We start from the raw sequence: 27279 nt of genomic DNA, 5'->3' as shown, positions 1-27279 counted from the left end.
GTCTCTCAAATTGTGCCGTTCATTCACTCTCACTCCAACAAAACAGTAAAAATCGACAGTAATCGGCTTGAGATAACAGTAAAAGTTGCGACATAAATTCCCTATACCATGGGATATCTACTTACACTATTGTTTCTCTATGGTAATACCCTCTCCCGTTGACGAGTACTGACTGTTCGAAAAACATGCGTTTCCTCTGCACAACTCTGTATAGTTCTAAACAGCTGTTGTAGCTATGGTGAAAGTGATATTTTCGAGCTCAAAATTTAAGTGATTTTATTCTATATTTTGTGAATATTTGAAGTTTCATTATCAATATATCTAAATTTGAAATTCTTTGTTTTATTCTGATTCATAGTTTCAGATTGAAGATTTGGTGTTGAAATTGAAGTGAACATAACCTACATAATATTTGGACGATTTGTGACAAAATCAGGAAATATAAGTAGTTTTGAACAATAGCCTCTTATTTCTTTTCCGACTATTGTATTGTTCGCTCTATCTAATAAATAAATAAATTATGAAAGCAGCCAAGCACGAGTTACTCAGCTCATACACGAGTGCACATCAGTTACTTTACTTTACTTTACTTGTTCGTCACAATTACTCTAGTTCGTCGAGTTCATTAAATTGCTAACTCAAGCACGAGTTTCTCAGTTGCCGAGTACATGGCACTCACTTGACATCGTCATCGTCGTTGGCCTCATCGTCATCGTCCCCCTTGGCGACGCCCTCACCCTCGCAGTGCGGACACGACCACTTGCCCTCGGGCGTGCCCTCCAGCTCGGGGTCGAGGCACACGTGGTGGTAGGCGCGCGGACACGTGTCGCACAGCATGATCTCCCCGCCCTGCTGGCACACCTCGCAGTAGTCCTGGTGGTCCGTCTATTCACAAAACACCAAACACAACAACATGTCAATAGAATAGAATATTCAACCATAGATTAAAGTTAACCCGTAACAGAATAATTTATTTAGCGTATGGCATTTTTTTATATGTTCTGAATAGTGAGTTGTGTTTTTTCTGGCTCTAAATTTTGTCAAATTACGCAAAAATGTTCCAATTAATGTTGATTTGAGTGCGATATTTTTGGGTTTTATTCTGTTTTTAACCATCAAAATTTAAAATTCTTAGTTTTCGTTGTTTTTTAGTGAAAATTGACTAAATTTTAGGAAAGTGAAACCATAACCCTATTTCGGACATTTAAAATGTTATCTAAATATAGGAGAGAAATAGTACAAGGAGTATCCTTAGTTTTTCTCTCCCAATCAGTGCTACTTTGTAAAAATTATAAATAAATATACAAAAATAATATAATTGCTCATGAGTCTCAAATGCCTAGATATACACTGTATACAGTCGAACATCTCTATAACGAACCTCCACTTAACGAAATCCTCTATACAACGAATTTTTACCTGGCCCCATAACATTTTAGAGTTTTGGCTGCTTATTTACCTCTATTTAACGAATTTCGGACCTCTCAACAACAAAGTTTTCTCTTGACTTCAACATACGAAGTGTAGTATGTATAGGAAGCAGACGGCCATTTTAAAGGAATTGTTTAGTTTCAGCAGAAAGGTCAATAGACTAATAATAACGGCAATTCAGGTAGGAAGAAGATAGGGTGGTAGACAGTCAAATAGAGGGTGAAACACAAGTCGGAAATTGAATGCAAGTTACTCGAAATTGAATTCCAAGAACTTGTCATTATTGTAGACCAGGCAGGTGAACGACTGGACTTTCCCATTCTTGCTTTTGTCACACACTTCAATTCTTTGAACTGACTATGATGATGATGATGATGATGATGGCTGTGACGAACCTGAAGAGAAGAATCCGTCAGAACAAGAAGTTCAACCGAAAATTACTCACTTTTTCAAATATAAAACATAAAAAAATTGAGTTTTTATAGTATTTATAGTGACGTTATTGACAAAATAACCGTATTTTGCGTTCCATCTAATAGCAGTGTGAAAAGTTGAAGAATATTGCAACAGAGTATGTACTTTGATTAAACTCTACTAATAGTACAAAATCAAGCTTTCTGGAAATAAATTGGTGAGTCTACTTACATTCTATAAATATTTAAAAAAAACATGTTTTTTTTAAACAGCATGAATTTTCAAATTTCCATACTAATATTAGCCTAATAGGTACCCTACCTACGTTCGCGATATGTTTTATATATTCATTTATTTACCGCCGTGATACGATATTATAAGATCCATAGGATCGTAGCACTTTTCTCGACAGAGCAACCTCTTAATAACGAATACCTCTCTGCAACGAATTTTTTCTCGGGATAATCGACTTCGTTATACAGAGGTTCGACTGTATTTCCAAATTCTTTATCAGAATAATCCCATTGTATAGATCATCCATGTTGTAAATGTCTTCTCCAATTACTGTCGACTACTGTCTATTATTGGTGTGTTGTTGGGAGTGTGAGAGTGTAAGAAGGGCACAGTATGAGAGACTACCAGCGTCACATAGCTTCACCAAAAACAACTACTAGGACTATCGGCTTCAGTTAACACTCACATTTGCAACATATCTTCCTATGCTATATCTTCTCTATGTCTGAACTGAAACTGAGTGGATTCAACAAACAAGACAACAGCGGGGGATCAGAATCAGCTGTTCAAGGGATCAGAATCAGCTGTTCAAAATGGTTGAAACTGTAATCCTTATGCCCTCTACCTTAGACCAGTTATAGGATAGACACGGCCCATTGTATATTCATACTGAAAGTCGATGAAGCCAACATCTACTGCCATATCACCCCATCGTGACGTCAGCATAGGATAGAAAACTTTTCTGTAGAGTTTGTTTACATTGTTTTCTATTTCTATTTCAGCGGGAGTTTACCATTTTATTTATTTATTTATTCTAGATATTACAATTCACTTAATTGGATAGAAACACAGACCAACGTCCAAAACGTCTCTTATTCCAAATTTTGTTGAAAAATAATGTCAAAATTAAGGTTATGTTCACCTCGTTTAATAAAACACAAATTTATGCTATGAGGAAAGTTAAAGTTCAAAGTACTGTCCAAAAATATATATGAGCTGGAAATTTTGAATTCAGAATGATTAAATTTTAATTTTAATTTTCATGAATAATATTTCACTTCCATCTGAAATAGACACAATCAGCTATGGAAAACAATGTAAAACAATGTAAACAAACTCTGCAGAAAAGTTTTCTATCCGATGCTGACGTCACGATGGGGCGATATGGCAGTAGATGTTAGCTTCAGAGGCTAGACTTCCCAGCGTGTCTATTCTATAACTGGTCTGAGCCCTCTACACACATGGACAATAAAGGCATCCAATATTAACGGCCAGTGAACACAAAACTGAACAGGGTATGAGAATCATTTCACTATTTGCTATTGATGTTTGAACATCGGCTATTAATGTTTTGCCAAAAATCTATAAAGAATGTGCTTCACAAATAAAAGCTCCAAATTGTACGAAAAGAGTGAAAATAGTTTTAAATATGGCCCAAAATAGCCTACTAAATTTGAAAGAAAAACTAGTAATTTATATAAATCAACAAAAACTGCAACTGGCTGACAAAAATAGAACATTCAAATAGAAATTGGAAAGAAGGCTACTACATTTGAAAGAAAACAAAGTCATTTGAATGAATCAACAAAAACTGCAACTGGCTACTGATAAAAATAAAACAATCAAATTAAAATCGGAAACAAACATGTGTTTGTGTAAAAATAAGACGAAGATTTGAAGAACAATTAAGGCTCAACTCACACTCACGCGACTCAATTGGAGAAGAGACTGGACTCTAGTGGAGAGCATGTGTTTCCAAATGGTGACACTCAGACCAGTCGATTCTAGTCTCCGCAATGTCACCATTTGAAAACACATGCTCTCCACTAGAGTCGAGTCACTTCTCCACCTGAGTGTGAGTTGAGCCTTAAGGTGCGTACAGATTTACGCGCCGCGAACATGAGCAATTCACTTTATATATAAATATATATATATATATATATATATATATATAATATAGAAAAAAAAACTTAATTTTACACTTAATATTTTAAATACCAATAGAATTTAGAATGTTCTGGAGCCACTGACACGCATCTTCTCCAGCATCATGGAGGGCCGACAGCCCTCCATGATAGGAGTGTTGTGGACACTCAGATATTAGGTTGTTCATTGATTGGATTTGTCCACATTGGCACAGAGGATCAGATGTGTATCCCCATGCTGTCATCAGCTCAGCACACCTTCCCACCTGCGTCCTGACCCGGTTAAGGCCACACCACTCTCTACGTCTCAGCTGGGTGCCAGGAACAATGTTATTAGGGTCATCCACAAGGCCTGTTCCTGACCTCTCCCTGCAACCATCTCAGTCTCCATAACTCCCTTGCACTTCTAATTTCCTCTTGCTCGTCAAGTCTCAAGTATCTTCTTGACTTGAGGCGCCTTGGTGGAGGGTTAGCCAAATCTCTAGAGACTGGGAGATCCTCATGAATGTGTTGCAACTGGGAAATGAACTTGTTCTTCATCTCCAACCTTCTGAGATCTGGAGGCATGATGTTACTAAGCACAGGCAACCACTCAGTCTCTGTTGGTCTCAATGTCCCACTAATCTTCCTCATAGTTTCATTGAAAACTGTATCAATTTTCTCTACATGTCTGCTGCGAGCCCAGACAGAAGAGCAGTACTCCCCTGTACTGTACAGAAGTGCAAGACTTGATGTTCGAAGGGCATTCATGTCACAACCCCAGGTTGTTCCCGCAAGTTTGCTGATGATATTTAGCCTTGTCTTCAGTTTATCTCTCAACCCCTGCAGATGTTGTCGATATGTGAGGGATCTATCAAGTCTTACTCCTAGGTAACGGGGAGCTTCCTGATGAGATATTCTTTTGCCACATAACCTGAGATCAATTGTCTTTTTTGCATGCTGGTTACTGAGATGGAATATTGTTGAGACAATTTTGGACGGGTTTGGCTTCAAGAACCACTGCTGGAAGTATTCTGCCATTAACTCTAAGTCCTCATTCAACACAATTGACTTTTAATCAGCTGATGCCAAGCTTTTTATATCTGTATCTTACCGTTTCTGTAAAAATACAGATATAATCAGCTGATTAAAAGTGAATTGCTCATGTTCGCGGCGCGTATAACTGTACGCACCTTTACAAATACTCTAGCTACAATACAAATCAAATAATTCTAGTAGAAAACTCTCACCTATTGTTTGTGGTGAATACAGTGGCAGCGGTAAGCAACAGAATAACACAATGACGCAATTAATATCAACACATTGACATTTCAGCTAAAACAATTCGCTAGTAACTAATAATACATTCCTGTCTATACAACATAAAAAAGGAAAGAACTGTCTTATACACACACACGTAGGGGATAGGAAATTCACGAATGACGCATCATCACGTCTCAACTACTCAACTCATTAACTTGAAATTCGGCATATTGCATTTGATCGAAATTGTTCGTGTCGGATCCTTATATTGTAAGGACCTTACGTTCCAAATTTCAAGTCATTCCGTTAATTGGGAGATGAGATATCGTGTACACAGACGCACATATACACACACACACACACACACACACACATACAGACCAATACCCAAAAACCACTTTTTTGGACTTAGGGGACCATGAAACGTAAAGAAATTTAGAAATTGGGGTACCTTAATTTTTTTCGGAAAGCAATACTTTCCTTACCTATGGTAATAGGGCAAGCAAAGTAAAAAAGCCTCGGAATGGGACCGAATTAACAGGAAAAACACATGGAAAGCCAATAATGAAATAGGAACAACAAAAAGACGGAAGGCTGCCGATAGAGACGGATTGAGAGACTTTTTGAAGGAGGTCAAGGCTCTGAATGAGCTGTAGCGCCAAGGTGTAGTAACTAAGTATCATCTCGACTTGATACAGTATCAACTCAATATGATACAGTATCATCTCAACTTGATACACAACACCATCATTTGATACAAAACTTCCAAACTCTGAATGAATTCTACAAACCATGGGATAATCTTCGTATGCTATCTTTTCTCTATCAAGTATACATTTTTTTCATCATCTTTATAGTAGCAACTAGCAATGGGCAAGCAAAGAAACAACTACCTCGTATCCGTCCTCCTGGTCGCCGCCCGCCCCGCCGGGGAACTTGGAGGTGGTCTTAGTCTTCTTCTTCTTCTTGGCCTTGCCGCCCCCGGAGGCAGCACCTCCTTTGCGGCCACTGTTGCCGCCTCTGCGCTTGCTCGACGAGGCCACAGACTGCGACCCGCCTGCCGACGTTTCAGCCCCTTCTGCCCCCCCGCCATTGGCGCCCCCTGCCTCGTCTTGGTTTGCTTCGTCCTGTCAAAAAAAAAACAACAACAAAAAACATTACATCGGATTACACATGATTATTCATATAGATTGTAATTCTTATTCATTAATGTTTTCAGATTCGTTGTTATTTATTTGCCTAACTACATTATTATATTATTAATAATTATTTGCCTCATTACACTATTTACGATTCAGTCTTTTTTTGTCCCTTTTCTTGAATTCTTTACGATTCTTTATATTATTTTCACTACATCCTCTACTTTATTCTCTTCCTTCAATATTCTTCAATCTTTCTTCCCGTAAACTCACACCAGTTTCTCATGATCCATACTTTGTGATATTCGAACCATCATCAACAATAATATTATATTTAATATTAATAATATAATATTATAATATTTGTATCATCAACAATATGGAGACACCGAGCTTCGCTCTTTATTTTTATTTATTGATAAACAGAACAAAATTCTCTAAACTGATCATGTTCATATTATTTTTACCGCTGGCTATTAATACGTCAGCTTATGAATTTCGGGGATGCGATATTTTGATTTTCCACAGAATCATTCGCTCACTCACTTTTTTACTATCCACAGCTGTTTCAGCCAAGGATGATTATCCTTTTAATGTCGTTCAGCGAGTTTTCCCAAGGATGACACCTAGTGCAATCGAATTTTTATATCATAAACCTACTATGTTCCAAATTTCGTGAAAATCGTTAGAACCGTTTTCGAGATCCGTTGAATATAAATAACCATAAATGAGTATAACCAATTAATTTAAATAAATGAATATATACAGAAATTGCTCGCTCAATATAAAAGGATTGTATACAACTAATTGTATACACAAGGATTGTACACACAACAGCTGAGTTTTTACTAAGTTACATTGCGATATTAATGGCATGCGTCATTGCATGCAATTAATAATCCACTCGACAGCTGATTTATGTTGAATAATTCTAGTCTGATTTTTACGGTAATACTTGCGTTTGAAGGAGACTAAAGCCGTTTCGAGCAGCCTTAGAAAAATACATGAAATGCTTGAAGCATACAGTCACTGATAGTCACCTAACCTAACCTAACCTAAGAGCACTGACAAGGCCACCTACAGGCTGGTTTGTAGATGGATGGCTTATCTTGTTTGAAGGTCAAATCAGTCAGGCATACTAGTAATAGCATAGATAGACAATAGCGTAAATAGATATTCCATGGTATAGGGCGTTTATGTCGCAACTTTTACTGTTATCTCAAGCCGATTACTGTCGATTTTTACTGTTTTGTTGGGAGTGTAAGAGTGTATGAACGGCACAATATGAGAGACTACCAGCGTCATAAAGCTTCACAGGAAAGAACTACGTGGACTATCAACTTGAGATAACAGTAAAAGTTGCGACATAAACGCCCTATACCATGGCATATCTAATTAATATGCTATTGTTTCTCTATAGTAATAGTCAATGCCTGAGAGATAGAAATGAAAGCTTTAGGTGGGTTCCGAAGCACTTACCCGATGTGCGTCCTCCATTTGCTGGAACAGTTTGTAAGTGGTGAGGTTCTGGTAATCCTCATCCGAGAAATCCAACGTCACATCAGTCAGGCCGAACGTGCTGCACACCTCTTCAACGGTTGGCATACCTGCAGCAAATCAAATCATCCATTAAAATTTCGATCTTAATCTTTCTAAATTCAAAATTTATTGTTTCAAGTGTTTGGTGAGAAAATCAGACAAACGTTTATTAAAGTGGAGGAAACATAACCTATTTTCTGGACTATTTTAATGAATCAAAATTCGGGGGAGGAACAGTTTTGGGCTGTGCCTGTTGATCCTCCCCAAATTATTTTACATAATAATTTTGTATCATCAACAATATGGAGACACCGAGCTTCGCTCTTTATTTTTATTTATTGATAAACAGAACAAAATTCTCTAAACTGATCATGTTCATATTATTTTTACCGCTGGCTATTAATACGTCAGCTTATGAATTTCGGGGATGCGATATTTTGATTTTCCACAGAATCATTCGCTCACTCACTTTTTTACTATCCACAGCTGTTTCAGCCAAGGATGATTATCCTTTTAATGTCGTTCAGCGAGTTTTCCCAAGGATGACACCTAGTGCAATCGAATTTTTATATCATAAACCTACTATGTTCCAAATTTCGTGAAAATCGTTAGAACCGTTTTCGAGATCCGTTGAATATAAATAACCATAAATGAGTATAACCAATTAATTTAAATAAATGAATATATACAGAAATTGCTCGCTCAATATAAAAGGATTGTATACAACTAATTGTATACACAAGGATTGTACACACAACAGCTGAGTTTTTACTAAGTTACATTGCGATATTAATGGCATGCGTCATTGCATGCAATTAATAATCCACTCGACAGCTGATTTATGTTGAATAATTCTAGTCTGATTTTTACGGTAATACTTGCGTTTGAAGGAGACTAAAGCCGTTTCGAGCAGCCTTAGAAAAATACATGAAATGCTTGAAGCATACAGTCACTGATAGTCACCTAACCTAACCTAAGAGCACTGACAAGACCACCTACAGGCTGGCTTCTAGATGGATGGCTTATCTTGTTTGAAGGTCAAATCAGTCAGGCATACTAGTAATAGCATAGATAGACAATAGCGTAAATAGATATTCCATGGTATAGGGCGTTTATGTCGCAACTTTTACTGTTATCTCAAGCCGATTACTGTCGATTTTTACTGTTTTGTTGGGAGTGTAAGAGTGTATGAACGGCACAATATGAGAGACTACCAGCGTCATAAAGCTTCACAGGAAAGAACTACGTGGACTATCAACTTGAGATAACAGTAAAAGTTGCGACATAAACGCCCTATACCATGGCATATCTAATTAATATGCTATTGTTTCTCTATAGTAATAGTCAATGCCTGAGAGATAGAAATGAAAGCTTTAGGTGGGTTCCGAAGCACTTACCCGATGTGCGTCCTCCATTTCCTGCAACATCTGTTCGAATTCAGCGTCCGAATCACGGTCCGATCCCCCCGCTGCACTTCCCTCTCCCTCTCCTTCCTAAAAACAAAAAAATTAAGACCTGTAATAATAATAATATCGAGTGACCTGGCTGGCTCAGGTCTGGTGTCAGATTTTTCAGGTCGCAACTGATCAATTTCAGGGCCTCTGACATGACCTAACGACTACTTTTTAGGCAGCCGGGACCGACGGCTTAACGTGTCCATCCGAAAAAAGGTTCGAAGAACACGTGTTCAACATTTGAAGCTGATTGTTCAATTCTTTGTTTGGAGGAGCTCCATTCCAAAAAATAAGTCAAAAACATAATTTTTTGCCAAATTGGGAAAAACAGTTGCTGTATCACTGTATGCTTTGTGCCAATGAATTCTCGCTAGAAGGTCATTCATTATTAGAAGAAGAAGAATAATATGCATTATTTTAAAAGGTGTATTTCAATTATCTAACCATTTTTTTGTAGATATAAAACTGCACATGCGCAGTAACTTGGCATGGATTGGAAAAATCTCTACAATTAATGTTCAGTAACATTTTCACCTGAAATTGAAAATAAGCTTTAAATTCGAAAAAATGTGATTATTCAATTGCAAATTATTGTTGATTATCATTTAATAATCAGTTGATAATCATTCACTATGAAGAGATAGCAGACCTCATGTGTGTCTCCAGCGTTATTGCCCTGTCACCAGCTGGCTCAAATCTTTGAATAGTAGACTTGAGATGCCCAGAAAAATCTGGTGTGGCGCACTCACACAACTTTCCTTGCCGTTATGAAAATTGATCACCTGACGATAGTGTTCCCGCGCATCTCAATTCTACTATTCAAAGATTTGAGCCAGCTGGTGACAGGGCAATAACGCTGGAGACACACATGAGGTCTGCTATCTCTTCATACTGAATGATTATCAACTGATTATCAAATGATAATCAACAATAATTTGCAATTGAATAATCACATTTTTTCGAATTTAAAGCTTATTTTCAATTTCAGGTGAAAATGTTACTGAACATTAATTGTAGAGATTTTCATGCTCAATCTACTCCACTTGATTTTTTTTGTTTCAATTGTATCTGAATCCTGATAATTGGGAATCTATCTGCATTGATGAGGCGGAGCTCCTGAAATTTTTACAGATATGGGACTTGTGGCAGTTGATAGAGCTTATCGATGACTATTTTAGGTATGAATTTGATCAAAATCGTTGGAGCCGTTTCCGAGAAAATCACGAAAAACCCTGTTTTTGACAACATTTTCGCCATTTTAGCCGCCATCTTGAATTGCATTTGATCGAAATTGTTCGTGTCGGATCCTTATAGTGTAAGGACCTTACGTTCCAAATTTCAAGTCATTCCGTTAATTGGGAGATGTGATATCGTGTACACAGACGCACATATCATTTCACTCTATTATCACTCATTCACACACACACACACACACACACACATACACACACACATATATACAGACCAATACCCAAAAACCAGTTTTTTGGACTCAGGGGACCTTGAAACGTATAGAAATTTAGAAATTGGGGTACCTTAATTTTTTTCGGAAAGCAATACATTCCTTACCTATGGTAATAGGGCAAGGAAAGTAAAAAACGACTAGTTGACTTGACAGGTTTTGGAAAAAAAATAATGTTTGAATGGTGATTACAGCTTTAAGAAGCAGGTTTTGGCAAGAAACATACTAGCAAATGATAAAGTCATATGTTTTGATGAGATTCAACCTGAAAAACAGAAATCGGAAAAAAATGACTTAGCAGGTTTTGGAATGCTCTATTTTATTGTAGAACAAACGGGCAGCGACTTTGAATAGAATAGAACATGTTAATTCACCAATAAATACATTTCAATTTACATTAGGTGTCGTCAAGAATAAAATCCTAGCCACAAAACTAACTGAACCAATTCATATATACACATAATTATCACTCAAAATAAGTATTTATCACATCCACAGACAAATTGAGAAATTCTTCTACGTTATAATATAATGGGTTCTTTGTTGGCAGCCTTTTTAACTTGTGTTTTAAAACGGGCTTCATTCATATTTCTCACTCTAGCAGGCAGCTTATTTAATGCCTTGACAATATTCTATAATGGCCTTGAACGCCTTCAGTAAGTCAAAAGTGAGAACTCGCTAACGCTCGTTCAATTAGATAAAATAATAATTTTGAAATAATCGTAGTAACTTACCGAAGAACTGGCCTGTTTGCGTTTTCCGAGCTTTATCTTGAGGGTGGGCACCTTGTCCTGTTTACTGCTCCCCCCACCACCTCCTCGCTTGCTGGCCTTCTTACTACTCCGGCTGCTTCTCTTGGCCGCTCCTCCGCCCGTTTTTCCGCCTCCTTTGGGGGTGGCTTTCGGCTCTTCTCCTACGTCTTCATCCTCCTCCTCTTCATCTGCCCCTCCGGCCGCCGAGTCGTCCACAACGCTCTGTCATCCAAACAGGAAAACAAAACTTCAGTATCAAATGTAATAATAATAAATTTTATTTGCATTAACCTTCCGGCAGTCGCGCTGTTGTAAAAAGTACAACAGTGTCAGTGTTTTTGCTGCACAAAACTATTGAATGGGGTGGTGTCAGTGAATGAGTCACCTATGCATTCTAAAACTTTCCCCCATCACTCCACTGAGTTGCAGTATCAAACGAGCAATGGTTCAGTCTTTAGGTGCCATTTAGTCGCCACAGTGCATAAGATAGGGAATGACTGTATACGGGGACTGTAAACGAACCAATAACACAGAATTGATGGCTTTGCTTGGTGTACCTTATTGGGCTATGAAATGATTATCATTCAAATGTTCATCGGCGTAAAATAATCCAAGAAGATGGAAAAAGTAATTATACAATAATTAATATGTTTTGACAGTAAACAGAGTACATAACACTTGGAAAATTGGATGTTGTAAAAAATACAACACGCGACTGCTCGTGTGATTGAGTAGGGCGCGACTACCGGAAGGTTAATAAGCAATCTAATCAATAAAATTTACACAATATATGAAAATTTACTACAAAAATAAATAAATTGCATTTTTTCGGAAATCAACCTACTCAACTATGAGAAACCCATGTTCTAGAGCAGGTGTAGTAAAATACAATCAAATTTAGAGTGGGGGTGCAAATACATTGGGTAAGTGAGCTCACATATAGTTCGAAATAATTATGTTTTCTATATTATGTCTTCCATTTGTTGTGATCCAGTTTTTAACGGCGCATTTAAATTTTTTTGAGTTTTCTTGATGTGTGCAGGAAGTAAATTGTAGTGTTTTGGTGCTAGGTGGTTGAAGTGTCGTTGGTATGTTGCCTTCCTAGCCACGTTCGTCATAAGTAGGCTTCTATTCCTTGTGTTATGACAGTGGTTCCTGTTCAATTCAATTTATAATTGCATTCCAAACATCCGAATAATCAGACTGAGGTCAAAAATCAAAGTCAAAAATAGCAACCTAGGGAAGGTTCTCAACACATATAATCACATTGATAAAATACTGTAATCTGTTTGGAAAGCTTTCTGGGTTTTTGTTTAGTCTGCAAATAATTTCTAGGGAGTAGATTTGGCTTGCGTCCATCACACTAAACTCATTGTAGAGCTGGTCTGAAGGATAACAAGGTGGCTTCTTCTTGATAATTTTAATTATTAGTTTTTGCAATTTTATAAGGGTGTCGAGATGAACGTAGTTTATGTTCCTCCCCAATGTGATACAAGCAACTAAACTTCAGTATCAAATGTGATACGAAAAACTCAACTTCAGTATCAAATGTGATACAAACAACTAAACTTCAGTATCAAATGTGATACAAACAACTAAACTTCAGTATCAAATTTGATACAAACAACGAAACTTCAGTATCAAATTTGATACAAACAACTAAACTTCAGTATCGAAATTGATACAAACAACGAAACTTCAGTATCAAATGTGATACGAACAAGTCAACTTGCGTATCACACTGACCTTGGATGCCCTTGACCGACTGGGTTTGGGCGTGTAGTCCGGCTCATCCAATGGCGAATCCTGTTCATGGCCTTCTTGAGTATGTGGATTCACCGTAGAGAAATCGCGCCACTTCGCTGCCACCAACATCATTATCTTAGAGATTGGCACCTGAAACACAACACAACACAATATTACCATAGAGAAAAGATAGCATAAGGAGATATGCCATGGTTTGTAGAGTCCATTCAATGATTTAGAAGTTTTGTATCAAAATTATGGTGTTGTACAGAGTGGAGCAGAGGAAACGCATGTTTTTCGAACCGCTAGTACTCGGTGACGAGAGGGGGTATTGCCCTGGAACGAATGTTGGCAGATGGCCCGTACTTTGCAATTTCAGTTGCTATGAGCGTTGGAACTTACAACATCGTGTGTTCGCTGTCGAACAGTTTTTTTAAAAACATTGGCCCATATGAATAAAACCAGAGCAAATGCTCATGAGCAAAAGCATGGAGCATAAGGTTTTGCTCATGAGCAAAAGGTAGAAGCAAAAGCATTTGCTCATTTTTATATGAATAAGCTTTACCTTTTACTCTTACCTTATGCTCAGCTGAACTCTGGAGCAAATGCTCACGTATTTTAGAGATTTTTCATCAGCTGATTCGCTTTTGTAGCCTTAGTTTGTATTTATAGCTCACGGAAGCGCTAAATATGCAAATAGGGTGCACCGCTTGTGTTTGCGTCGTCTACTCTGTTTTCTATTAAATTTTATGAATAGAGTTTTAGGTTAGTCGAGTTTAGAATTTTGAAATAATAGCGTGAAAAAATGTCATCTCTATAATAATCTTCAGCATATTCTTATGATAACAATAGCCTTCTTATAATCGTCTACACTCTCATATTCTTAAATGCCTATTTCCTATTTTGTGATGACTATCTTTATAACAGGTAGCTTTTGTATTTATTCTTTTGTAGGAATAATGGTGATATTTATCATGGTTGAATCTAAAAAGAGTTTTATAGTTCTACACTATTGGTTGTGATAGTATCTGGTATAGTTTCCTCTTCCTCATACGAATTAGTTGAGCCATTCTACTATGAGCAAAAGGTGATAAGCTGCTCTAGACTAGACTCACCTTTTTTGAAGCATTTGCTTCAAAAGTTGAGCAAATGCTCTAGTATATTCATACAATTTTGAGCAAAAGCTTTTACTTTTGAGCAAATGCTCAAACTATTTTTTTGATGAGCATGAGCAAAAGGTTTTGCTCACGTTTATTCATAGAAAATGAAGCAAATGCTCCATATTTTAGAAGTATAAGCAAATGCTCAACTTTATTCATATGGCCCAATGAATCTGTAGTCAGAGTGCAACGCTTTTCCATCAATATTTTAGAGTTGGGCGTCGGGGTGCAATGCCCGATCGAAATACTGTACTCAGATGCGTTGCAGCGTTTAGGAGTACTAGTTCTGTAATGAAAAAGAAACCACCTGGTCTTCCCTGTTCAGTTCATACTCCTGAAAATGTAGAGCGAGTAAGTGTCGTCTAGTCTGAGACCATGTCATTGAGTCATTGTCTAAAGTGCGAGATAAATTACTTTTAACACGGCTCTTTCTCGAAGACGGAGAGGTCCGATGCTCTATCCTCCACTAATCACTCCCACTACCTAGCAGCATTCTCCTTCTTTTGTGTCTGAGTGAAAGAGCTTTGTAACGCGACGCGGCAACACTCCCCTCCATCTATTGCTGGCAATGTTCCAAGTAGCGTACTGGTCAGCAGGTATATTGGTTTGTGTATGTTACGGAGATGTTTTCATCACAAGAACATGAAGCAAAATGACACGGCGCATCCAATTGTGCGCAGGATGTCTGTCTGTGTCTATGCTACAAACTGCGGAGGGAGAAATGGGTTTCTCCTCTTCATGTTAAAAGTAATTTATCTCGCACTTTAGGACTAGTAACAACTGCTGTTCTGACTCGGTTTAAATTCAAATAAATACATCACAATATTATCTAATAATATTTGAGATAAATGTATGATAATGATTAATTCAGTGATTGGAAAAACTTATAAATTCTGATACAAGCTGATTTTTGACAAGGCGACAAAGTTGAACAGCTAATATTACATCAATAAACCTGTATCAGCTACCGTCCATACAAGGCATTGACAAGACAGAGGATTGGCAACGTTGTTCTGTTATCTTTCTCCACTGCCATTATAACAAACACTGATTAGAGAAAAACAAAATAAGACTGGAAAAATGTATTAAGAATCTATCGTTACTTTCGAGTGCAATGTTAATGTTTCCAGATTTTATTGTTTCTATATAAGTATGAGTTGTAACTGACATATTATTTATAAGTTTTCAAATATTATTTTTTCACAATTTTAAAAATTTATCTAGTCTTACTTTGTAAATGAATGTTACTTTGAAATTTGAATGTATGTGACTATTGTCTTTGCTTACCATTGTTTAGCCATTACAAGTAATAAATTGAATTATGGTTAATTAAAAACTAAAAATGCCACTTAATTCTATGATCTGCAACTTTTCAGAATTCGAGACTTTTGATTCCACTGTTTTTTGGTTCATCTAACTTCAATTCCATCTGTGATATTAGCTTATTTTTTCAATGATTTAGACTATATTATATAAATATTGTAGTAACATATGTAATGTATTTATGATGTGATGTTTTTGACTTGTGTTAATATTGTATTATATACGATGCATAACATGAAAATAAAATTGAATTGAATAACGTGGACCTCACTAAAGATTGGCTATCTTTCAAGATTGCGGCTTTTGGCAACACGATTCTGGCCGAGTTTCCATTCTGTATGTATTCTGTGGTTTCGAGATTCTGAATGATTGAGAATAAATGAATACCTTAGGATTGTCCTTGGACAGAATGGGTCTGACATGTTGCTGGAACAGTTTGTAAGTGGTGAGGTTCTGGTAATCCTCATCCGAGAAATCCAACGTCACATCAGTCAGGCCGAACGTGCTGCACACCTCTTCAACGGTTGGCATACCTGCAGCAAATCAAATCATCCATTAAAATTTCGATCTTAATCTTTCTAAATTCAAAATTTATTGTTTCAAGTGTTTGGTGAGAAAATCAGACAAACGTTTATTAAAGTGGAGGAAACATAACCTATTTTCTGGACTATTTTAATGAATCAAAATTCGGGGGAGGAACAGTTTTGGGCTGTGCCTGTTGATCCTCCCCAAATTATTTTACATAATAATTTTGTATCATTTAAGCAATAAAATAATAATAATAATAAAATCGGCTCTAATCATCAAAATACAATACAGAATTATCAAGTACCCCTTATTTCATCTATTTTTCAATTATCTATCCAATGCATTGCCAACATATTTAACCTGTGAAACGCTTGAAAAACTGAGAGTTCAGTTTAAGACAGAACTGGAAGAACAGTGTTTTTATTCGATCCAGGAGTTTTTCAGTTGCTTTAGTTCACAGTGATTTTTCGTAGATCTTCGAGAGTATATTTGTTTAAAAATACGCCCCGTTTTGGAAAGCCAATTTTCTGACTCCAGCTGTTTAAAGTCTAGAACTTAGCTGAATCCCAAGCTCGGCAACCGGCCCTTAATGTTTATATGTTGCGCATTTACGGCGAAACGCGGTAATAGATTTTCATGAAATTTGACAGTATAACAATTCAAACACCCCGCTCTCATAGGATATTAATTATTAGAATAGCGGAGTCATCACTCAGGCCACCAAATTGGACTTTTGTACCGGTGAGCTGAGAGAGTGATGACCGCGTAGAGGCGAAACTAGGGGGAGAACGTTCCGAGACGCGCTAGAGGAAGGTTGTGCTTGAGATAGTGAGATGTAGTTTTTAGTAATGTGATTGAGGAGTGATTATGTTTAGAGAGAGAGAGTATAGATGTTTGTTATGGGATTTTTTCAATAGAGTGAGATTGTTTTGGTGAATTTGCGTATTTATTTAATAATATTATCCTAGAATATTAGAAATATTATAGAATTGTTATGTTGGAGATAGACTTCCCAATGAATTCATTTTATGATAGGTCTACATTCGTTTATTTAGAGCTCATATCAAATTATTAATGTTCATTTATGCTGAATCGATCAGGTCAGATATCAATATTGTTTATTATAAAATAGTTTAAGATGAAAAGATTTCAGGAAATTATCTAGGTCACACAAAGCTGATAGATTAAATTTATTGTTTTATGAGAGTTATTTATTTATGCAAATGAAAGGTTAATTATAAAAATTTAAAATGGCTGAGAGAGTTAATTTTGAAGGGCAGGAAGTAGAAGTTCAAGCTGCTTTTGAAGCGCTATCAGCTAGATTAAATCAACTTAGTATCACACTAAACGAAACTGTTAACAGAGACCTAAATAGAACAGATACAAATTTAGTAGATGTAGAACTTGTTACACCCCCTGAGCAAAATGTCAAACCAAATTTCGATCTAGTTAGCAGTATTCCAACATTCGATGGAGAGCAGTCAGATCAAATCCATTCTTTTCTTGACACTGTTGATGGAATCTCTCACTTGTGTGGCTGGTCAGAATTTCAAAAGACACAAATTATCAGATTAAAACTTACCGGAAGTGCATTATTGTTTTTCAAGTCAGATGATAGGTGTAGGAATGCAAAATCTGCAGCTGAAATTAGAGCAGCTTTGGTTGAGCGTTTTGGTGATAGCCTACCAAGTCGCTATTACTATGAGCATTTGGCATCAATCCAACAAAATAAAGGAGAGTCAATTGAAAAATATGCAGACCGAGTCATGAACATTAGTAGGAAGACAATTAGAGTAACAGCAAGTGATGAAGCTAATAAAATACTAAGGGAAGATGCTGATAGGAGAGCCATGGAGTCATTCCTAAGAGGATTACTTGGCGAAATAGGGAAACAAACTCGAATCAAATTCCCAACATCCTTTAAAGAAGCAGTAACAACAGCAATAGCGATTTCCAACCTAGATAGAAAACCCTTCCAAAATGAACAGGAGCCATCTAGAAAAGTATTTAGCACAATAACTCAAAAAAATTGTTATAACTGTGGGAAGATTGGACACATCGCTAGACATTGTAGGAAGAGAGTTGTACACAATGACACCCAACAAGTGGGCATTAGAGTTTGTAACTTTTGTAAGAAGAAGGGTCATCTAGAAACTGAATGTAGAATGAAACAATATTCCGCAGATAAAATTTGTAACAATTGCAACAAGCAAGGACATCTTGCACACAATTGTTGGGGAAGTGGGAAAAAGATAAATGACAATCGAAAAGATCAAGAGAAGTTGTTAAACGACAACGGGGAGCTCAAGACCGCCGTTGGGAACCCCAAACATTAGTAAATTCAGATCAGTTTTGTAATAGGTCTGGACAGGCGAGACGAAGTAAGCCCAAAATTGTAACTACATTATGCCAAAATAGTGCCGAAGAACTAGTTGTGGATGGTAGTATTGGAGGAGTGGAAGGAAAGATTGTAGTTGATACGGGAGCACAAGTATCCCTTATCACAAGACAAATCGTAACTGGCACAATCACTCCAAGCAACATCCTAATTAGAGGCATCGCTGGAGCCCTTATGCGAGTGCATGGGACAGTGAGGCAAGTTATAAAACTGAATGGGATGGAGGTAAAATGCGACTTAATAGTAGTTGACTTACCAGACACCTATATTGCAATACTGGGATATGATGTTCTCAAAATTAAAAAGTCAGTCATAGACCTTGATCGTAGTATATTATTTATGGTGGGAAGGCAAGTTGCGCGACTTTATGAAAGAAACAGTTCCAATGAAGATTACAAAAAGAGTGGCTATATGAAGGTTGAAGAAGAAAATACTCAATCAAAAACTATAAGTATGAAAAGTGAAGGAAGTACTCAAACAGATTTTACAAATTCAAAGATAGAAGAAAATTATATCAAATCAAAACCGATAACTTCAAAATTACCCTTACAATCGACAGTTCATGTTAATGCATATTGTAGAACCAATCTCACAATACCTGCTAGGTCGGAGAGAATAGTACAAATCAAATTGGAAAAAAACAATAAAGAATTGAAAAAAGAATTAGAAAACAAAGTAATAATAACAGAGCCTGTAACAGTTAAAGTTCATGGAATTTTAATAGCCCGAAGTCTTTCTAAAGTAATGAATGGTATGTGTTGGACTAAAGTAACAAATGTAACCAATGAAGATTCAACATTATATAAGAACACATTAATTTGTAATGTTGAAGAGTCTCAATCAAGCAATGATGAACACGATGCTAACTATAAAGAAGTGAAGCTAACTAGAAACAGAACAGAGGAGTTTGCAGCTAAATTAGAAGGAAAGTTGAGTCATTTGGATAATGAAGAGAGAATTAAGATGAGAAATATACTTTGCAAATATATTGACATTTTTAGTCTTGAAGGAATTGAGAATTTAGGCTGCACATCAACAGTAGAACACAAAATTAATACTGGTGATCACCCCCCTATTAATAAAAGACCGTACAGGGTACCACATTCACAGAGAGATGTTTTGAAGAAACTTATTCAGGAACAGCTAGACAAAGGAATCATTGTGACCAGTTCATCACCTTGGTCAGCACCAGTTGTTATTGTTCCGAAAAAACCAGGTCCTGATGGTGTTATTACATACAGAATGTGTATTGATTTTAGAGAAATTAACAAAATTACAGTTCCAGAAGTATGGCCTTTACCTGATATCCACGAGACATTAGATTCATTAGGAGGTAGCAAATATTTCACAGCACTTGATATGAATTCTGGATTCTTCCAAATCAAAATGCACCCTGAGAGTAAAAAAAAACTGCTTTTAGTACTCCTGATGGACATTATGAATATACAAGAATGCCAATGGGGCTTATCAATTCACCAGCAGTGTTTCAAAGACTTGTAGACTTGTAGGATTGAAAGGAAAAGCATGCTTACCGTACATGGATGATATTTTAATATTTAGCCCTACAATAGATCAGCACACTGAAGATATTGCTGAAGTATTGGATTGATTTAGAGAAGTCAATTTGAGTGTTCAATTGAAAAAATGTCAAATTGCTAAGCCAGAAATAAGTTTTCTAGGTCACATAGTCAACAGGGATGGAATCAAGCCATGTCCTAAGAAAATTGAGGCAATCAAAGAGTTTCCTCGACCTAAAAATGAAAAAGAGATCCGTGGTTTTGTAGGTTTATGCAGTTATTACAGAAGACATGTTCCACAATTCGCCGAAATCGCCAAACCGCTTACAAAATTAACTAAAAAGAATCAACATTTTGACTGGAATGAAGAATGTGAAACCGCTTTTCAAAAGTTGAAAGAAAAACTAATCACAGAACCGCTCCTTATTTATCCAGATTTTTCAAAAGCATTTATTCTTAGCACAGACGCCAGTAATTTTGCAATAGGATCAATTTTAGCTCAGGAAATTAATGGAGTTGAACATGTTATTGCATATGCATCTAGACAACTCAATTCAGCTGAACAAAATTACAGTGTAACAGAACGAGAGCTATTAGCAGTTGTGTGGGCTGTTAAATATTTTAGATGTTACCTCTATGGTAGATCATTCACTTTATATACTGATCATAGTGCTATCAAGTGGCTTTTATCACTGAAAGATCCATCAAGTAGACTAACCAGATGGGCTTTGAAGTTAGCTGAGTACGATTATAAAGTAATTCACAAGCCTGGTGTTAAACACTCAAATGCAGACTGCTTAAGCAGAGTTATATACAAGAATACAGTTGAGAATCTTCCACTGTTAGACTTGGAAATCATAAGAGAGAAGCAGAGAGCAGACGAAGAGTGTCAGCGCCTTCGAGAGTATCCTAGTTTCAAATTGAGTCCAGAAGGGATCATTCACTTCAAGAAACATGATAAGAAGTTGATTGTTATACCAAGAAGCCTTCGAGAAAAAGTTATTCGTCTCCACCATGATCTTCCTTCTGCCGGTCATGGGGGCATTAAGAAAACAATTGTAAGAATTCAAGAAAAGTTTTATTGGCCTAAAATGAAGAATGATGTAACTAATTTTATAAGAGCGTGTGAAGAATGTAGTAAAAGAACAGATTACGGAAAATCGAAAGCACCCTTAGGAGAATTTAAAGAAGTGACCGAGTTTGGATACAGACTGTCATGTGATATTCTAGGTCCACTTCCGTTATCAAAGTCAAGAAACAGATACATCCTAACAGTAATTGATCATTTTACTAGATATGGGGATTTTATCGCCCTACCGGATCAAACTGCTGAGACTATTGCACAAGCACTAATACAGAGAGTGATAACAAGAATCGGCGTACCAATGGAATTAATTACTGATCAAGGAACTAATTTTACGTCTGATCTGATGAAATCTATGTGCAAACTTCTAGGAATAAGAAAACTACAAACAACAGCTTATCACCCAATGAGTAATGGTAGAACGGAAAGAGTTCACAGAACTATACCAAAAATGTTGAGTCATTATGTCAACAAAAATCAAGATGACTGGGATGAGTTGCTTCCCATGGTGAATATGGCATACAATTCGCAAGAGCACGAATCAATTGGATACACACCTTATGAGATGGTATTCGGAAAGAAAATGAGAACACCGCTTGAAGCTGATCTCACATTAACTGAAGATACAGAGATTTATTCGAATTATATAGAAGATCTTAGAAGTAGACTACAAACTATAAAAGAAATGTCAGTTGAGTGCCAAGAGAAGGCAAGGAAAACGCAGAAGAAGCAGTACGACAAAAAGTCTAAAACAAGTGAATATCGTGTAGGACAAAAAGTTTATCTTTATGTACCACAAATTAAAAGAAAGAGAGTGAAGAAATTGTCAAAGCTATGGAGAGGACCGTATCGAATTGTAGAGATTAAATCGAAACTGAATGTAGTATTGAGAGTAAAAGGAAAGAACGTAGTTGTACATGTAAACAGAATAAAACCAGCGTTGTACTATGAGCAAGCTGCAAATGAAGTTAGAGAAGGAAACGAGCCAGAAGAAGAAGAGGAGGAAGATGAAGAACAAATAGAAGTCAATGAGGAAAACGAAGAAGAGCAAGATGAAGACGACGACGATAACAATGACGAAGTAAGAGAAGAGGAAGCATATGATGAAAATGAATCAGATAACGATGCAAACTCGAAACACAAGAGAAAAAGGAAAAAACCAAGAAGATATAACGATTATGTAGTGTATTGATTATGTCCATGATTATTGAGATATAAATATATATTGTATATTAGATGTAAAAGAATGACCCCATACGATAGATTATTCATTTATTTATTCAATTATAATATTCAGTAGGAAGTTTATATATGTCGAAGTTTATTTTTATTATGGATATTTATTTTGTATTACTTCAAGATGATAACTTTAAATGTTGGTGAGAAAGAATTAAAGCAAGTTTACTTGAGACAGGAGCAAAAATAAAGAACTAAAACAAGGTGTGAATGATTAGTATGTTGAGTAAGTATGGAGTGTGAAAGTGATGGCCAGTGAATGCTGATAATTGTGGAAGAATGATTTGTGTGATTGAAACTAATAATAAAAAACTAAACATGTCCATGGGGAAACTAATGAAACTTTGATTCACTAATTTTGTGAATGAAAACGAAATGCATAATATTCTATTATTGAAGAATTTTCATGTCTTGCTTTAATTCACACCAAAGGAACTATGAAAACTTGTAGTATATTTATACCTTATGCTATTATTATATATTAAAATTAATTTAGGAGATGAAAATAGTTTTAAAAGTAAAATATTATAAGTATGAAGAAGCCTACCGTATTCAATAAAGTCATCAGTATTGACTTAGGAAAATCTAATATATTGAAACATGAGAATAATCCAAGTGTAATAGGAAATTGATAATTTATTACTTTACTTTATTTAGTAATATGTACAATAAGTATAAGCTTGATACTGGTCGTAGTTTTGTGTTGTCTCGCAGGAGGGTCTTTTGCGAACGGACAGAGAGGCCAGAGCAACAGAGCCACAGGCACACCACCATCCGACTTGAAGGAGGCGGTCACCTCGAGAAGATAATGCAGGAGACAACATTCGGCAACGACACTGCCTAAGAGTCAACTCAACAGTTTCAAAATCGCTGGGTGTTCAAAAGTGACCAATGTGTGGTGGGGACTATAATAATTAGAAATTTAAAACTTTATGTGGGAGAACTTTATGGTAGCCTAATGTGTTAAGATGGACTCTGCTTTGCTCTGTGCCAATAATTTATTGTTTGTAAAATTAGACTAGATTCATCATTCAAATGTATAAGTATGATACTCTCTCTCCTTGAATTTTATTATATAAATTTTTAAAATGTAATGAATATGGAAATGTATCAACTATATTTAACGATATTGTCAAGATTTAAATTTTATTTGATTTCAACTTATTTTAAAGATGTGCCAGTAATTGTATATGCCACATCTTTTACATGCGGAGGGGTGATGTAACAATTCAAACACCCCGCTCTCATAGGATATTAATTATTAGAATAGCGGAGTCATCACTCAGGCCACCAAATTGGACTTTTGAACTGGTGAGCTGAGAGAGTGACGACCGCGTAGAGGCGAAACTAGAGAGAGAACGTTCCGAAACGCGCTAGAGGAAGGTTGTGCTTGAGATAGTGAGATGTAGTTTTTAGTAATGTGATTGAGGAGTGATTATGTTTAGAGAGAGAGAGTATAGATGTTTGTTATGGGATTTTTTCAATAGAGTGAGATTGTTTTGGTGAATTTGCGTATTTATTTAATAATATCATCCTATAAAAGTAGCAGGGCCCAGGACCCAAAAAACCTGGTGGTGGCAGCTCTACTGGAGAGCACTGTCATGCTCGCCACGCATGCCACACTGGCAACTGAAAACTTTAAAAAATCTACCTACTGAGATCTTGAACGATTTAAAAAAGGCCTATAACCATTTTCAGTAAATAAAGAATCTATAAGCAACATTTCAAGTTAATCAGTTGAGTAGTTGAGACGTGATGATGCGTCGTTTGTGTATTTCCTATCCCCAACACGTATAAGCCGATTCCTTCCTTTATTATATTATAGATTTATCATTAGAAGTAGGCTATTTATCAAGTTGATGTTTCAACAAACTAAACTGTTATTATTTGCTAGGTTGGGATAAAACTAGGAAAACATGAGCATTAATTAATAAATGGTTTAAATTATAATACATAACCAACTTTCTGGACTTTCCAAATAAGAGAGGCGGCTATTAGGAGTTTATTTCGAGGGGCCGAACGACGTCACTTATCAACTCCTAAAATCTAGCTACTGCATCCAAGGCTATCTTATCGTTGCCGGCCCCAACCTTCAACCCTCAGGGTGAGCCGGGTTGAAAGACTCAAAGACAGCACTCTATATCCAGTGCAGTCGAGTCTCTAGTTCACCTAGTGCTATCCCACTACAAAATGATTCATGTCATCGATTCGACATCATCTGCTGCGAACGTGGACAGCACAAACAAGTGAGGTGAATACAGATATCACCGACCACTAGAAACCTGGTGGTGACTTGTAGCAGTCAGTAGAACGCGCTGACACGCGGTAATAAACCGGTGGAGCCGCCAAGGCAGTAATAAGGGTCCTTATGCCGCAGCCACATGTTGGCCCAATGATGACCACCGCCAGTGTGTCGATGGGTAGTTTGCCAGCGCTGGCCTTCATTGGCCATCGCTCCAATTTTTCTCGAGCGGAGGCCAGCCCCCCACCGTAGGCCAATGAAGGCCAAACCACCCATCCACACTAGTCAACCAATGCCTGTTTTGTCGTTTGTTTTGCTGATTTTTCTGTGTAAATGAATATCTAATAAATTATCGAATAAAATATTTGTGATATAATGAATAATTTTGATTTATCAAGTGATTGGAAAAACTCTTATAAATTCTGATACAAGCTACATTTGGTCAAGGCGACAAAGTTGAACAGCTGATGTAATAGGACAGAAGAACTGGCTAAATCATTGCCACTCTGGGCGGCACTGGCTAGATTGGCTTTCTTTCAAGATGGCGGATTTTGACGTCACGATTCTAGCCGAGTTTCCATTGTGCATGTATTGTTTGACGCTGGCCTTGATTGGGCACAGGCCACATTGCAGTGTAGATGGCAAGACCAACGCGGGCCAGCGACTGAGGACTAGGCATAACATAGTGATGTTTGCAATTCACTCACCATAGATATTGTTATGCTCGATCAAGCCGCGGCCTTCGCCCAAGATGAAGACGCCACCCTGATGGCCGTTGTAGATCTCGTTGCGGTGGGGTTGCTGTGGGAATGGATGCGGTTGTCGATGAACTGGCCGAGCCCGTACAAGCCACCCGTCTGTCCGTGGTGGATCTCGCAGTGCACCACTGTCACTGTCGGGTTGGCGCCCGAACCCCGCTATCCCATTGTTGTGGATGTCGTTCGCCTCCAACAAACCCTGCAAACAACAAATTACCACATTAACCACACGTCACGTTTATCTATATACTATATATGCAGGACGGAATTTAGGGTTTTAGTATATTCATATATATGTTGTACAGTACGCATCCCATAGCTTTGAAACGGCATATAGGCAAGGAAATAATTACGGCGTTGCAAAAACATCAGGCTTTAGAGACCCTAGAGGAAGCTCCCTACACACAGAGATTCTTCATGAATGAGAGAGCTGCAACGTATCACCAACAATGGAAAGAGCTTGTTGAACGAATGTCAGCTGATAGGCTGTGTTGTGCTAAAAGGACGTAACTCCGAAATGCTCCTTGTATATCTTTTCGGATGCAACAAGTTGCTTTTGAAAAGATGAAAAAGAGCATCTGTTGCTTATGAAAAGATACATTTTCAAAAATGTTGGATGTTTTTTAAAAGGGTAGTATTGAAGTCTAGTGGCCCTCCACCGATAAGCAAAAAGCTACAGGACCCGGACTGTACGAGTAGTCATATGAATAGTTGATACAAACACAGAAACTAGTAACACAAAATAATACACATTATAGGCTAACAAGTCAAGGTAATTATTTACATAGGGAGTATATGTTTTCTACACAGTCAGTATATGTGGTACCTACCGTCAATTTATCATGTCATGTTTTAACCGATGATTACTATAATGTCTGGCATTCAAACAATATTATAATGGAATTTCACCAGTTAACATCTCCTCAACCGAATAAAAAGCCTGACCGGTATCAACTTGAATACACTCTCTAGTAAAGTGCTCATGTAGATCGCATATTAGATCTAATATATTCAAGATATCTTTGAAAAGTAAGAGCCTGCAGCATTAAACAGTGAAGAGTCAAATTGCTGTATATTTTTAAAAAATGGCTTGCAGGGATCCATTCTACCCAGATATTAAATTGCCACATCATAACACTGTGTTATTAAAAATATGCTTAATTTCTGCATGTACATAACTGAGTAAGTCACCATAACAATCATATATTTACAATTGTTATATACAATAAAGTAGCATAGATATGATGTTGAATTAATACTTTTATTTCTGAACACAGCAATCATGAGTTCAACTTGTCTTGATTCGAAAAGTTCTGTAGCACTGTGAAAGCACTATTCGAGTCTTTTAATTTCCTCCTAAACAAAGGTTTGCTCTCTATTTCAGTTGTGATAGGCTATTCATTTATTCATTTATGGTACAAATGAAAATTTGTCACTGAAATGAATACAAAATAGTACGCTATTCGGATAGTTACCTGAAATGCTAGTGCAGTGCAGACGAAGATCTCGCAAGTTTCTTGAGGTATGATTTCAAAACCTACCGAGTAGAATTTTTCTAGTGTCTTGTCCAAATAATTTGTTCCATTTCATCAATTTTCAGAGCCTGTAACAGAACATAGATAAATTGGATGACAATATAATAAATTCACAGATGAATGAATGGAATCACAGTTCACGAATTATCAGACACATCAT

The 27279-nt window shown here is 36.8% G+C and overlaps 1 protein-coding gene across 6 annotated transcripts in view; it reads right to left on the bottom strand.

Annotated features, from left to right (window-relative positions):
• LOC111053065 (chromodomain-helicase-DNA-binding protein Mi-2 homolog) overlaps window positions 1–25664 on the bottom strand; it is a gene marked incomplete at its 3' end in the record, with an annotated part of 100993 nt that extends 75329 nt beyond the window's left edge. For 4 of the 6 annotated variants that reach the window (XM_039443799.1, XM_039443805.1, XM_039443804.1 and 1 more), the window contains 7 exon segments: window positions 680–885; window positions 6137–6373; window positions 9322–9417; window positions 11575–11814; window positions 13339–13488; window positions 16209–16354; window positions 25534–25664. In XM_039443799.1, coding sequence (XP_039299733.1) covers window positions 680–885; window positions 6137–6373; window positions 9322–9417; window positions 11575–11814; window positions 13339–13488; window positions 16209–16352 — 1073 coding nt within the window. 6 annotated transcript variants of the gene reach the window in all.
• Between the last annotated feature and the right edge of the window lie 1615 nt (window positions 25665–27279).

The sequence above is a fragment of the Nilaparvata lugens genome, unplaced genomic scaffold, assembly GCF_014356525.2.
Source record: "Nilaparvata lugens isolate BPH unplaced genomic scaffold, ASM1435652v1 scaffold1414, whole genome shotgun sequence".
In the NCBI taxonomy this organism is placed as follows: domain Eukaryota; kingdom Metazoa; phylum Arthropoda; class Insecta; order Hemiptera; family Delphacidae; genus Nilaparvata; species Nilaparvata lugens.
Note: the sequence above shows the minus strand (reverse complement) of the source record. Positions and strands in the feature narration are given on the sequence as shown.